Raw genomic sequence first — 14060 nt, 5'->3', positions numbered from 1 at the left:
CATAGCTAAGTTCCTCTTTGCTATTGTTTGCTGTTTTTTTCTGTCCAGCTTGTCAATTTGTTTTTTTCTGCTTGCTGGAAGCTCTGGGATGCAGAGGGTGTACCTCCGTGCCGTTAGTTCGGTACGGAGGGTCTTTTTGCCCCCTTTGCGTGGTTTTTGTAGGGTTTTGTGTTGACCGCAAAGTTACCTTTCCTATCCTCGCTCTGTTCAGAAAGTTGGGCCTCACTTTGCTAAATCTATTTCATCTCTACGTTTGTCTTTTCATCTTAACTCACAGTCATTATATGTGGGGGCTGCCTTTTCCTTTGGGGTATTTCTCTGAGGCAAGGTAGGCTTATTTTCTATCTTCAGGCTAGCTAGTTTCTCAGGCCGTGCCGAGTTGCATAGGCAGCGTTAGGCGCAATCCACGGCTGCCTTTAGTGTGGTTGGAGAGGATTAGGGATTGCGGTCAACAGAGTTCCCACGTCTCAGAGCTTGTTCTTGTTTTTTGGGTTATTGCCAGGTCACTGTATGTGCGCTGACCTCTATGTCCATTGTGGTACTGAATTACCTTTCATAACACTTTCCCACTCTGGCGGAGAAAATTGCGCGGGAGCCAACGGCAGTTTTTTCCGTGATTTAACCCTTTATTTTAACACCTAGCGCTCCCAGATTTTGCACACACTCTACTAACATTATTACCGTAGTGAGGAATATGTGCGTCTCACTGACATTTATATATATATATCTACCTAGTCTATGCGTAGACATTTATTTTATCTATTCTATTCTAACCTGTCAGTGTGATTTTACCGTACACTGCACTGAATACCGGCTTTTCTATAGGACACTGGTGCGTATTTCTCACAAGGCAGATGTGTGGTCCATGTGTAATCCGTATTTTTCTTGCCCCCATAGATTTGCACTGGCGTATTTTTGTAGGAATACGCTGACAATCGCAGCATGCTGCGATTTTCTCAGCCCGTTAAATACGACCTAGAAATATACGGCTGATGGAAGTTGCCCCATTGAGAAACATTGGCCCGAGTGCTCACTCCTCTGTATTTCTCTCTAGTGTGACCCCGGCCTTATACTCACCAACCGGTGTCTTCACCTTCTATCAGTGCTGCTCCAGTCCCACGCTGCCATCTTGTAACCAAAGCTTCTGACTGTACGGAAATCAGAAGTGACGGTCCCAAGCTCTCAATATAAGTCTGAGAATCAGAACGAGGCTCTCATAGACTTGCATTGAAAAGTGACCTCCGGCTCACTCCATGAAACACTGGAACGATCCAACAAATCACAAACTGCTTGAAATTGAAGGGAGCAGCAGTGATAATAAAAAAAACCCTCTGGAGAGGTGAATTAAAACAACTAAAAAGTGAAAACCAGTCCACAATGTCAGGGAACCGCAAATAATGATGAGTGTTGAAAATAATAGTGTAAAAGTGATGCCAAAGCCATAATGAATTTGGTGCAAACATACTGGACACTCCCAACGCAAATGTATTGTGTTACATTGCTCTTATGGTATCTTATAACTTACAATCTATGAGTCTCTTAGAAAAGTAGAATTTCGTAGGTACGGTAAGTTTATAGAACGCTGGGGCTACAAATCAACTTCACAGCCTATAATCGCGCAGTGTCGGTGCTACATCACAGCATAATGTAGGTGAACGTGGTGGCATTGTCACCCATGAGGTACTGTGACGGCAAATGATTCTGGTTATGATTTGTTAGTTGTGGTCGCAGCACTTTGCGGGTGGCGTTGTGACAACATTCACCTGCATTATGCCGCCATGTAGCAGCGCCATAGAGCGACCTACTGTATGTACACGTAACCTATTTAGCAGGCAAAGTCGCCGTGTAGCCTCAGCCTAATAACACATAGCCGGGGTTGTCCAGGATTACAAAAACATGACTACTTTATACCTGAAACAACACTATTTCTGGGCCCTGACCATTGCAGCACAACTCCTTTCACTTCAATGGGGATGAGCTGCAATACAAGACATAACCTTAAGGCAGGGGTGGCGCTGTTTCTATATGAAAGCAGCCATGTTTTTCTAATCCTGCACAACCCCTACATGTAAAAGGAGCAGCCCTTTTTAGTAAAGAGAACCCCTGTCCATATTCATTATCGGGTAGTATTTGGTGAATGCAGCACCCGATCCTACTTCACACACGCCTGTATTTTGTGACTGTAGCTCCTCATACCGCTCTGTATTTGGACACCCACCTGTTGTCAGGACAGGAGGCCAATGGAAAGCCTAAAATTCACAAGGATGTCTAAGTAGAAAAGGTCACTTAGGATGGCAGCGTATGCCTCCTACTGCCCGCAGTCATTTGCTGTACAGGTGAGCCATTTACCGTGGCACCTGGTTTGCGCTAGTTATTTTATCTGGCACAGTCCAGAATACATTAACAAATACAAGAAAGTAAAGTCAATAAGTTGTGTGACTCCCGAGCTGGGCTATATGTAAGGGGCATGTGATATTTACTGTATACACGAGACTGACTAATTACCTGTGTATTGTTTTCACAGCACAGTCCAATATCAGCGCCATGGTCACAATAGCAACCAAAACTTTTCTTCGCTATGACAAACTGCAGGATTTAATTGACAGCATCCGGAAATATTATCCAACGGTAACCATAATAATTGCGGATGATAGCGAGAAGCCGCAGAAGGTTGAGGGACCCTTCATTGAACAATACATCATGCCCTTTGGAAAGGTACAGAAATAAATTATTACTTTCCTATTTATAGCAGTGCAATTTTTTACATAGGCAAATATCCATCTAGTTGAATGAGGAAACGTATAGGTAAAACCATAATACACAAACTAAAAAGGTGAATGTTCCTTCTTCATACGTCATCAGACTGGATCAACAAAGACAACAAAAATTGTATACATCTACGGTATGTAAGTGTTAGTATTATTTTTTTCTAAGAAATCATCAAAGTTTTTTTTAAACCATCGACTGTTTCCGCCGTGACCAGCTCGTAAGCTCGGTTGTTTCACAGATTTATAGCTCTATGGTCAAAAGAGGTTAGTCGCTGTTGGGAGAGACTAGAGATGGGCGAACCCGAATAGAAATGTTCTCGAGAGAGAGATAAAGAGATCAATTGGGTTTGGGTTCTGATGGAAGTTCGGGTATTGTTGTAGTACCCGAACTGAACTTTCCAAAAAGTTTGGGTCAGGTACCAGAACCCAATCTTCCACCGGTCCACTCATCCCTAGTGGAGATGCTAAGCCGCAGATCTGGATGAACAACTCATACTGGAGGCTTTGGTTCAGTGAGACACAGCAGAGCTGAATAATTGAATGACACGTGAAACAGTAGAGCAGGATTAGCAATTGGATAAATGGAACCGCGGAGCTGGAAATGCTAGAAGGCATGTGGAACAGTGTAGTTCAATATACAAGACGGTGTGTGGAACAGTGTAGCTCAATATACAAGATGGTGTGTGGAACGGTGTAGCACATTGGAGCCGGACATCCTAGATGAGCGGTCAGGCACCTAGGAGCAGCATAGCTGTGTATGAAGAGACACTCTGAATAAATATTCTATCTAGCACATACCAAACTGCTGCTACCCTGGGTGGTTCTCTTCATCCTCTATGTGCGGTATACTGCATTTCCTGTGCCACTGATGTTTTGAGTCTAATTGTTTCTTAATTATAGCACACTAGATGGTGGCCCGATTCTAACACATCGGGTATTCTAGAATATGTATGTATAGTAGTATATAGCACAGCCCACGTAGTATATAGCACAGCCCACGCAGTATATAGCACAGCCACGTAGTATATAGCATAGCCACGTAGTATATAGCACAGCCAACGTAGTATATAGCACAGCCCACGCAGTATATAGCACAGCCCACGCAGTATATAGCACAGCCCACGCAGTATATAACACAGCCCACGCAGTATATAACACAGCCCACGCAGTATATAACACAGCCCACGCAGTATATAACACAGCCCACATAGTATATAACAGCCCACGTAGTATATAACACAGCCTATATAACACAGCCACGTAGTATATAGCACAGCCACATAGTATATTGCCCAGCCATGCAGTATATTGCATAGCCACGTACTATATAGCACAGCCCACGTAGTATATAGCACAGAGACGTAATATATAAGACAGGCCACGCAGTACATAACACAGCCCACGCAGTATATAACACAGCCCACGTAGTATATAGCAATGTGGGCACCATATCCCTGTTAAAAAAAGACTTAAAATATAAAATAGTTATATACTCACCTTCCGGTGACCCCTGGATCCAGCCCAGGCGTTTAGCGATGCTCCTCGCGATGCTCCGGTCCCAAGAATGCATTATGGCAATAACATGTGATGATATAGCGGTCTCGCGAGACTGCTAGGTCATCATCTTGCGAGACTGCTACGTCATCTCCCGTCATTGCCAAAATGCATTCTTGGGATCGGAGCATCGGGAGCAGCAGGAAAGGCGCAGGAAGGTGAGAATATGATTTTTTAATTTTTTATTATTTTTAACATTAAAAAGTTTTTACTATTGATGCTGCATAGGCAGCATCAATAGTAAAAAGTTGGTCACACATGGTTAATAGCAGCGTTAACGGACGGCGTTACACCGCGGTGTAAACGGACTGCTAAAACCCTATGTGGCCACTGACTGGAGGGGAGTATGGAGGGGGCACTGACTGGAGGGGAGTAAGGAGGAGCCAATTCGCGGCCGGACTGTGCCTGTTGATGATTGGTCTCGGCCAGCTGTTGGCAACCAATCAGCGACCCGGGATTTCCTGGACAGACAGACGGAAGTACCCCTTAGACAATTATATATATAGAGACATTATCTGAAGTGGAGACAGAAATATTACTTGATATTGCAATTCCACAAGAACCAGTTAACCCTGCTGTTCTGTTCGGTCTGGGGAGACCTATTTTGAACTTTGGTATTTTTTGGGGTGTTCAAGATGCGGTTCGGAAACTTGTGGTTGATTGACTTAAATGAGGATGGGTCGGTCGGCCACGGGTTTCAGAGCCGCATCTTGAATATTTTAAAGAATATTGAAGTTCAAAGTCGGTCATTTTTGACCAACAGAACAGCAGGGTTAATGCAATGGTTATTCAAAGAAAGATTCTCTGGCACCACCTTGTGTATAAACTTATAACTGCAGGACTTGTTTTGCAGATACTGTGTCATGTGAGTACAATGCAGTTTTTCTCACATAGCATCCGGTATGAAATGCATTTTTTTTTCTCTTCAACTATTATTCTGCAGTCATTTAGCTGACCATTTACAGAGTTCTATGCTACAGAATGGTAATGTATCTGCAGAAATCGGATTGCTTACTGATGGTCTGTGTGCCGTTTTGTCTTGCATCCATTGACTTGCATTGGCGAGTCTCGTCCGATATACGCAGTCAATCGCAGCATGCTGTGATTTTTTTACTCTGATTTCAGCTGAAGAAAAATTGCAGATGAGCACTGACTGAATAACATCAGTGCGACTGCTATGCAATTTTTTTCTCGCATTGCACTCACCGATTTTACATGCAAGTGGGAACGAGGCCTTAATGTAAGACTGTCTAGACTTAGCTACCTATGAGGCAGTTTACTTCATGCCATGTATGTGGATCACGATTTTGGCACATTGAGGCATATTTATGAAAAGTATCTAATTTTGCACTGTCTAAACATTAGACTCACAGACTCCGTTTCAGAAATATTTATGGCTCTGGTACATGCATGTTCTTAATTTTATCTCCAACTAGCTGAAGAGCCCGGCGTTGCCTGGGCATAGTAAATATCTCTGGTTAGTTATAGCACCTCACTTCTGTTATTTTCCCATCACGCCTCTCATTTTCCCCCTCACGTCTCTCATTTTCCCCCTCACACCTCTCATTTTCTACCTCACTCCTCTTATTTTCCCCCTCACTCCTCTCATTCCCCCCTAACACTTGTCATTTCAACCTCACATCTGTCATTTTCCGATCACTCCACTATTTTCCCTCACTCTTCTCATTTTGCACTCACACATTTTCATTTTCACCTCACACTTCTCATTTTCCCTTCAGTAAATACATGTCTGTCATTATTATTATTATTTATTGTTATAGCGCCATTTATTCCATGGCGCTTTACATGTGAGGAGGGGTATACATAGTAAAAAAGTACAATAATCTTATACAATACAAGTCATAACTGGTACAAGAGGAGTGAGGACCCTGCCCGCTTAGGCTCACAATTTACAAGGGATGGGTGAGAATACAGTAGGTGAGGATAGAGCTGGTCATCTAGCAGTTTGGTCGATCGGTGGTTACTGCAGGTTGTAGGTTTGTCTGAAGAGGTGAGTCTTCAGGTTCTTTTTGAAGGTTTCGATGGTAGGGGAGAGTCTGATGTGTTGTGGTAGAGGGTTCCAGAGTAGGGGTGATACGCGAGAGAAATCTTGTATACGATTGTGGGAAGAGGAGATAAGAGGGGAGTAGAAGAGCTACTAGAAGTCATCTCCCTTATATATAGTATACACCTGTATGTCATCTCCTGTATATAGTATATACCTGTATGTCATCTCCCCTGTAAATAGTAAATACCTGCTGTATGTCATCTCCTCCTGTATATTGTATATTCCTATGTGTAGTCTCCTCCTGTATATAGTATATACCTGTATGTCATCTCTTCTGTATATACTATATACCTGTATGTCATCTCCTCCTATATATAGTATATACCTGTATGTCATCTCTTGTATATAGTATATACCTGTATGTCATCTCCCCTGTATATAGTATATACTTGCTGTATGTCATCTCCTCCTCTATATACCTATGTGTCATCCCCTATTTTATATAGTATATACCTCTAAGTCATCTCCTCCTGTATATAGTATATATGTGTGTCATCTCCCCTGTATATAGTATATACCTGTGTGTCATCTCCTCCTGTATATAGTATATACCTGTTTGTCATCTCCTCCTGTATATAGTATATATCTGTGTGTCATCTCCCCTGTATATAGTATGTACCTGTATGTCATCTCCTCCTGTATATAGTATATACCTGTGTGTCATCTCCTCTCTATATATAGTATATACCTGTGTGTCATCTCCCCTGTATATAGTATATACCTGTGTGTCATCTCCCCTGTATATAGTATATACCAGTGTGTCATCTCCTCCTGTATATAGTATATACCTGTGTGTCATCTCCCCTGTATATAGTATATACTTGCTGTATGTCATCTCCTCCTCTATATACCTATGTGTCATCCCCTATTTTATATAGTATATACCTCTAAGTCATCTCCTCCTGTATATAGTATATATGTGTGTCATCTCCCCTGTATATAGTATATACCTGTGTGTCATCTCCTCCTGTATATAGTATATACCTGTTTGTCATCTCCTCCTGTATATAGTATATATCTGTGTGTCATCTCCCCTGTATATAGTATATACCTGTGTGTCATCTCCTCCTGTATATAGTATATACCTGTTTGTCATCTCCTCCTGTATATAGTATATATCTGTGTGTCATCTCCTCCTGTATATAGTATATACCTGTGTGTCATCTCCCCTGTATATAGTATATATGTGTGTGTCATCTCCTCCTGTATATAGTATATACCTGTATGTCATCTCTTTTATGATCTGGTGGCCTTGGAGCAGCATGAGACGTACTCTGGAGAAGGTGGCACCTGTACTGACCACAAACCCTGAACTAGCAGCGCAACTAGAAGCAGCCATAGGGGGTACCTAACGCTCCCTAGACCCCTTGACACAGCCTAAGAATTAACTACCCCTAAAGACAGAAACAGGAAACCTATCTTGCCTCAGAGAAAATCCCCAAAGGATAGAGAGCCCCCCACAAATATTGACTGTGAGAGGAGAGGGAAATAACATACGCAGACATGAAATCAGGATTTAGCATAGGAGACCATACTAGCTAAAAAGAAAGGATAGAACAGAGTACTATGCGGTCAGTATAAAAACACTAGAAAATATCCATCACAGAAAATACAAAACACCACATCTGACTAAAGACATGGAGGGTATATCTGCATCTCCAGAGACACAGCTAGGCTGCAAAAAATCCTTTACAACAAAGCTGGACAAGACAAAACATGAAAAATGCACAGAACTATAAGGTCCACAGCAGGTGGACAGCAAAAACAAAGCCAGGACTTATCTTTGAAGAAAAGCACAGCGAACAGGAGAGACCAGAAGGGATGTGAATCCTCCATAAACAATGGACAACTGGCACTGTCTAAAGGATCAAGCAAGGCTATATAGCCCAGCCCAAATTGCAAAAAATAGATACACCTGATAAATGCTGTGATCCAACTACCGCAGCACTACCACTCATAACCACCGGAGGGAGCCCAAGAGCAGAATTCACAACAGTACCCCCCCCCCTCCCCCTTGAGGAGGGGTCACCGAACCCTCACCAGAGCCCCCAGGCCGATCAGGACGAGCCAAATGAAAGGCACGAACCAAATCATCAGCATGAACATCGGAGGCAACAACCCAAGAATTATCCTCCTGGCCATAACCCTTCCATTTGACCAGATACTGAAGCTTCCGCCTCGAAAAACGAGAATCCAAAATCTTCTCAACCACATACTCCAACTCCCCATCAATCAACACCGGGGCCGGAGGATCAACAGAGGGAACAACGGGCACTACATACTTCCGCAACAAAGATCTATGGAACACATTATGGATGGAAAAAGAGGCTGGAAGGGCCAAACGAAAAGACACTGGGTTGATAATCTCAGAAATACTATAAGGACCAATAAACCGAGGCTTGAACTTAGGGGAAGAAACCTTCATAGGAACATGACGGGAAGACAACCAGACCAAATCCCCAACCCAAAGCCGGAAACCAACACACCGACGACGGTTAGCAAAACATTGAGCCTCCTCCTGACACAACACCAAATTGTCCACCACATGAGCCCAAATCTGCTGCAGCCTGTCAACCACAGAATCCACACCAGGACAATCAGAAGGCTCAACCTGCCCTGAAGAAAAACGAGGATGAAAACCAAAATTACAAAAAAAAGGCGAAACCAAGGTAGCAGAACTAGCCCGATTATTAAGGGCAAACTCGGCCAATGGCAAGAAAGCCACCCAATCATCCTGATCAGCAGACACAAAGCATCTCAAATAAGTTTCCAAAGTCTGATTAGTTCGCTCGGTCTGGCCATTTGTCTGAGGATGAAATGCGGAAGAAAAAGACAAATCAATGCCCAGCCTAGCACAAAAGGCCCGCCAAAACCTAGAAACAAACTGGGAACCTCTATCGGACACAATATTCTCCGGAATGCCATGCAAACGAACCACATGCTGAAAAAACAACGGAACCAAATCAGAAGAGGAAGGCAATTTACGCAAAGGTACCAAATGAACCATCTTAGAAAACCGGTCACAAACCACCCAGATAACCGACATCCTCTGGGAAACCGGAAGATCTGAAATAAAATCCATAGAAATATGCGTCCAATGTCTCTCAGGGACCGGCAAAGGCAAAAGCAACCCACTAGCGCGGGAACAGCAAGGCTTAGCCCGCGCACAAATCCCACAGGACTGCACAAAAGAACGCACATCCCGCGACAAAGAAGGCCACCAAAAGGATCTATCAACCAAATCTCTGGTACCAAAAATCCCAGGATGGCCAGCCAACACAGAACAATGAACCTCAGAAATCACTTTACTAGTCCATCTATCAGGAACAAACAGTTTCCCCACAGGACAGCGGTCAGGTTTATCAGCCTGAAACTCCTGAAAAACCCATCGTAAATCAGGGGAGATGGCAGAAAGAATCACCCCTTCCTTCACAATGCCGACCGGCTCAAGAACCCCACGGGAATCAGGAAAAAAACTCCTAGAGAGGGCATCCGCCTTAACATTCTTAGTACCAGGAATGTACGAGACCACAAAATCAAAACGGGAGAAAAACAGGGACCATCGAGCCTGTCTAGGATTCAGCCGTTTGGCAGACTCGAGGTAAATCAGATTCTTATGATCGGTCAGGACCACAATACAGTGCTTGGCCCCCTCAAGCCAATGTCGCCACTCCTCAAATGCCCACTTCATAGCCAACAACTCCCGATTGCCGACATCATAATTGCGTTCCGCAGGCGAAAACTTCCGAGAAAAGAAGGCACACGGTTTCATCAAGGAACCATCAGAATTCCTCTGAGACAAAACGGCCCCTGCCCCAATCTCAGACGCGTCAACCTCAACCTGAAATGGAAGAGAAACATCTGGCTGACGCAACACAGGGGCAGAAGTAAATCGGCGTTTAAGCTCCTGAAAGGCAGAAACAGCCGCAGAGGACCAATTCGTCACATCAGCGCCTTTCTTCGTCAAATCGGTCAGAGGTTTAACCACACTGGAGAAGTTGGCAATGAAACGACGATAAAAATTAGCAAAGCCAAAGAATTTCTGAAGGCTCTTCACAGATGTGGGCTGAATCCAATCATGAATGGCCTGAACCTTAACCGGATCCATTTCTATAGACGAGGGAGAAAAAATGAAGCCCAAAAAAGAAACCTTCTGCACTCCAATGAGGCACTTTGACCCCTTCACAAATAAAGCATTATTACGGAGGATCTGAATTACCATCCTGACCTGTTTCACATGAGACTCCCAATCATCGGAAAAAATCAAAATATCATCCAAATATACAACCATGAATTTATCATGATAACTCCGAAAGATATCATGCATGAAGGACTGGAACACAGATGGAGCATTAGAGAGTGCGAATGGCATCACAAGGTATTCAAAATGGCCTTCGGGCGTATTAAACGCAGTTTTCCATTCGTCACCCTGCCTAATACGAATAAGATTATATGCCCCTCGAAGGTCAATCTTAGTAAACCAGCTAGCCCCCTTAATCCTAGCAAACAAATCAGTAAGCAAAGGCAACGGGTATTGAAATGTGACCGTGATCTTATTCAAGAGGTGATAATCAATACAGGGTTTCAAGGAGCCATCCTTCTTGGCAAAAAAAAAAAAACCTGCTCCCAATGGTGAAGAAGATGGCCGAATATGCCCCTTCTCCAAAGACTCCTTAATATAGCTCCGCATGGCGGCATGTTCTGGCACAGACAGGTTGAAAAGTCGGCCCTAGACCCCTCGACACAGCCTAATAATTAACTACCCCTAAAGACAGAAACAGGAAACCTATCTTGCCTCAGAGAAAATCCCCAAAGGATAGAGAGCCCCCCACAAATATTGACTGTGAGAGGTGAGGGAAATAACATACGCAGACATGAAATCAGGATTTAGCATAGGAGGCCATACTAGCTAAAAAGAAAGGATAGAACAGAGTACTATGCGGTCAGTATAAAAACTAGAAAATATCCACCACAGAAAATACAAAACACCACATCTGACTAAAGACATGGAGGGTATATCTGCATCTCCAGAGACACAGCTAGGCTGCAAAAAATCCTTTACAACAAAGCTGGACAAGATAAAACATGAAAAATGCACAGAACTATAAGGTCCACAGCAGGTGGACAGCAAAAACAAAGCCAGGACTTATCTTTGAAGAAAAGCACAGCGAACAGGAGAGACCAGAAGGGATGTGAATCCTCCATAAACAATGGACAACTGGCACTGACTAAAGGATCAAGCAAGGCTATATAGCCCAGCCCAAATTGCAAAAAATAGATACACCTGATAAATGCTGTGATCCAACTACCGCAGCACTACCACTCATAACCACCGGAGGGAGCCCAAGAGCAGAATTCACAACACATCTCCTCCTGTATATAGTATATACCTGTGTGTCATCTCCCCTGTATATAGTATATATGTGTGTGTCATCTCCCTTGTATATAGTATATACCTGTATGTCATCTCCTCCTGTATATGGTATATACCTGTGTGTCATCTCCTCCTGTATATAGTATATATCTGCGTGTCATCTCCTCCTGTATTAGACATTGTTCACATGTTATTTGCTCAGTATTTTTACCTCAGTATTTGTAAGCTAAATTGGCAGCCTTATAAATCCCCAGCCAACAGGAAGCCCTCCCCCCTGGCAGTATATATTAGCTCACACATACACATAATAGACAGGTCATGTGACTGAGAGCTGCCGTATTTCCTATATGGTACAGTTGTTGCTCTTGTAGTTTGTCTGCTTATAATCAGATTTTTATTTTTGAAGGATAATACCAGACTTGTGTGTGTTTTAGGGCGAGTTTCATGTGTCAAGTTGTGTGTGTTGAGTTGCGTGTGGCGACATACATGTAGCAACTTTTTAGAGATGAGTTTTGTGTGGCGACATGCGTGTAGCAATTTTTTGTGTGTCGAGTTGCATGTGACAGGTTAGTGTAACAAGTTGTGTGCAGCAAGTTTTGCGCATGGCGAGTTTTGTGCGTGGCGAGTTTTATGTGTGGCGCGTTTTGAGTATTTGCAAGTTTTGTGTGAGGCAACTTTTGCATGTGTTGCAACTTTTGTGCATGTGGCAATCTTTCCGCGTGTGCAAGTTTTGCGTGTGGCGAGTTTTCCATGAGGTGAGTTTTGCACTTGTGGTGAGTTTTGCGTGAGCCTAGTTTTGCATGTGGCGAGTTTTGTGCGTGGCGAGTTTTGAGCGGCGACTTTTGTGTTTCGACTTTTATGTGGCGAGGTTACTGTATGTGTGGTGAAATGTGTGCTGAGGGTGATATGTGTTCAAGCACGTGGTAGTGTGTGGCGCATTTTGTGTGTGTGTTCATATCCCCGTGTGTGGTGAGTATCCCATGTCGGGGCCCCACCTTAGCAACTGATCGGTATATACTCTTTGGCGCCATCGCTCTCACTCTTTAAGTCCCCCATGTTCACATCTGGCAGCTGTCAATTTGCCTCCAACACTTTTCCTTTCACTTTTTCCCCATTATGTAGATAGGGGCAAAATTGTTTGGTGAATTGGAACGCGCGGGGTTAAAATTTTGCCTCACAACATAGCCTATGACGCTCTCGGGTTCCAGACGTGTGACTGTGCAAAATTTTGTGTCTGCAACTGCGACGGTGCAGATGCCAAGATGCCAATCCCGGACATACACACATACACAAATACACAGGTGCACACACACACACACTCAGCTTTATATATTAGATAGTAGAAATTGGTGTACATACTGAATATATAATTTTATTTTTTTTATTTCTACACAAGTATACATTTACACCCTTGCAAGGTTTGAAAGAAGCAACCTGTGCTGTGAAAGGCAAAAATCTTTACCACTGAGCTACAAGCAGCTGTATTAGGCCGGAGTCACACTACCGTAGAATACGGGTGAGTGCTATGCGAGAAAACATCACATAGCACTCGGCCCAGTGTTAATCTATGGGGCAGCTCACATCAGAGTTTATTTTCTCAGCCGTATTGGGCGTGCGTGTAAAATCACAGCATGCTGCGATTGACACCGAGACTCGGCCGAGACTCGCCAATGCAAGCCTATTGGTGCAAGAAAAAAATTGCACAACACTCGGACCATGCAAGTGCTTTCCCTTTTATAAATTGGCAATTCATGTGCCGTTTACAGTAAAATCACACTGACAGGTTATAATAGAACAGATAGAATAGATATACACATAGAATACATACAGTAGATGTATAGATGTCAGTGACAAACACATATATATGTGTATATTGTAAGATAGCGCTTACTGCATGTGTTGGGGGACACTCGCTTAGCAACGGGATTTAGTCACACAGGCACGATTTTCTCCATTAGACAGTCCATGTGATTTATTTAGGCATCATAAACCGCCATGTTACACATCACACACATATAGTTCATAGTACATGGCCATCCAAGTCCACGGCCTCTCCATGTGCTATTCAGGTATCCGGTCCAGACACAGGACCTCCCAACACACAGGCCTTCAGATCCATGGCCTCTCCATGTTCTTTTCAGGAATCCAGTCCTACTCCCAGGACATTCCAACACACAGGCCATCCAGGACCTTACACTCCACCCATGTGACCAGACCTCAGTCACATTATATCACAGTAGCCACTCCCACATCTGGGAGGTGTGTTTGGTTAGCCAGACTAGCCCAGCTCTCTGAC

The 14060-nt window shown here is 43.6% G+C and overlaps 1 protein-coding gene across 3 annotated transcripts in view; it reads left to right on the top strand.

The window, feature by feature from the left end:
- Positions 1–14060, top strand: part of B4GALNT1 (beta-1,4-N-acetyl-galactosaminyltransferase 1) — a 339817-nt gene that overhangs the window by 305843 nt on the left and 19914 nt on the right. For all 3 annotated transcript variants that reach the window (XM_069758583.1, XM_069758584.1, XM_069758586.1), the window contains one exon: positions 2525–2715. In XM_069758583.1, coding sequence (XP_069614684.1) covers positions 2525–2715 — 191 coding nt within the window. The remainder of the gene's footprint in view (positions 1–2524; positions 2716–14060) is intronic.

Source organism: Ranitomeya imitator, chromosome 3 (genome assembly GCF_032444005.1).
Source record: "Ranitomeya imitator isolate aRanImi1 chromosome 3, aRanImi1.pri, whole genome shotgun sequence".
Lineage (NCBI taxonomy): Eukaryota > Metazoa > Chordata > Amphibia > Anura > Dendrobatidae > Ranitomeya > Ranitomeya imitator.
This window is presented reverse-complemented; position numbering and strand designations above follow the sequence as displayed.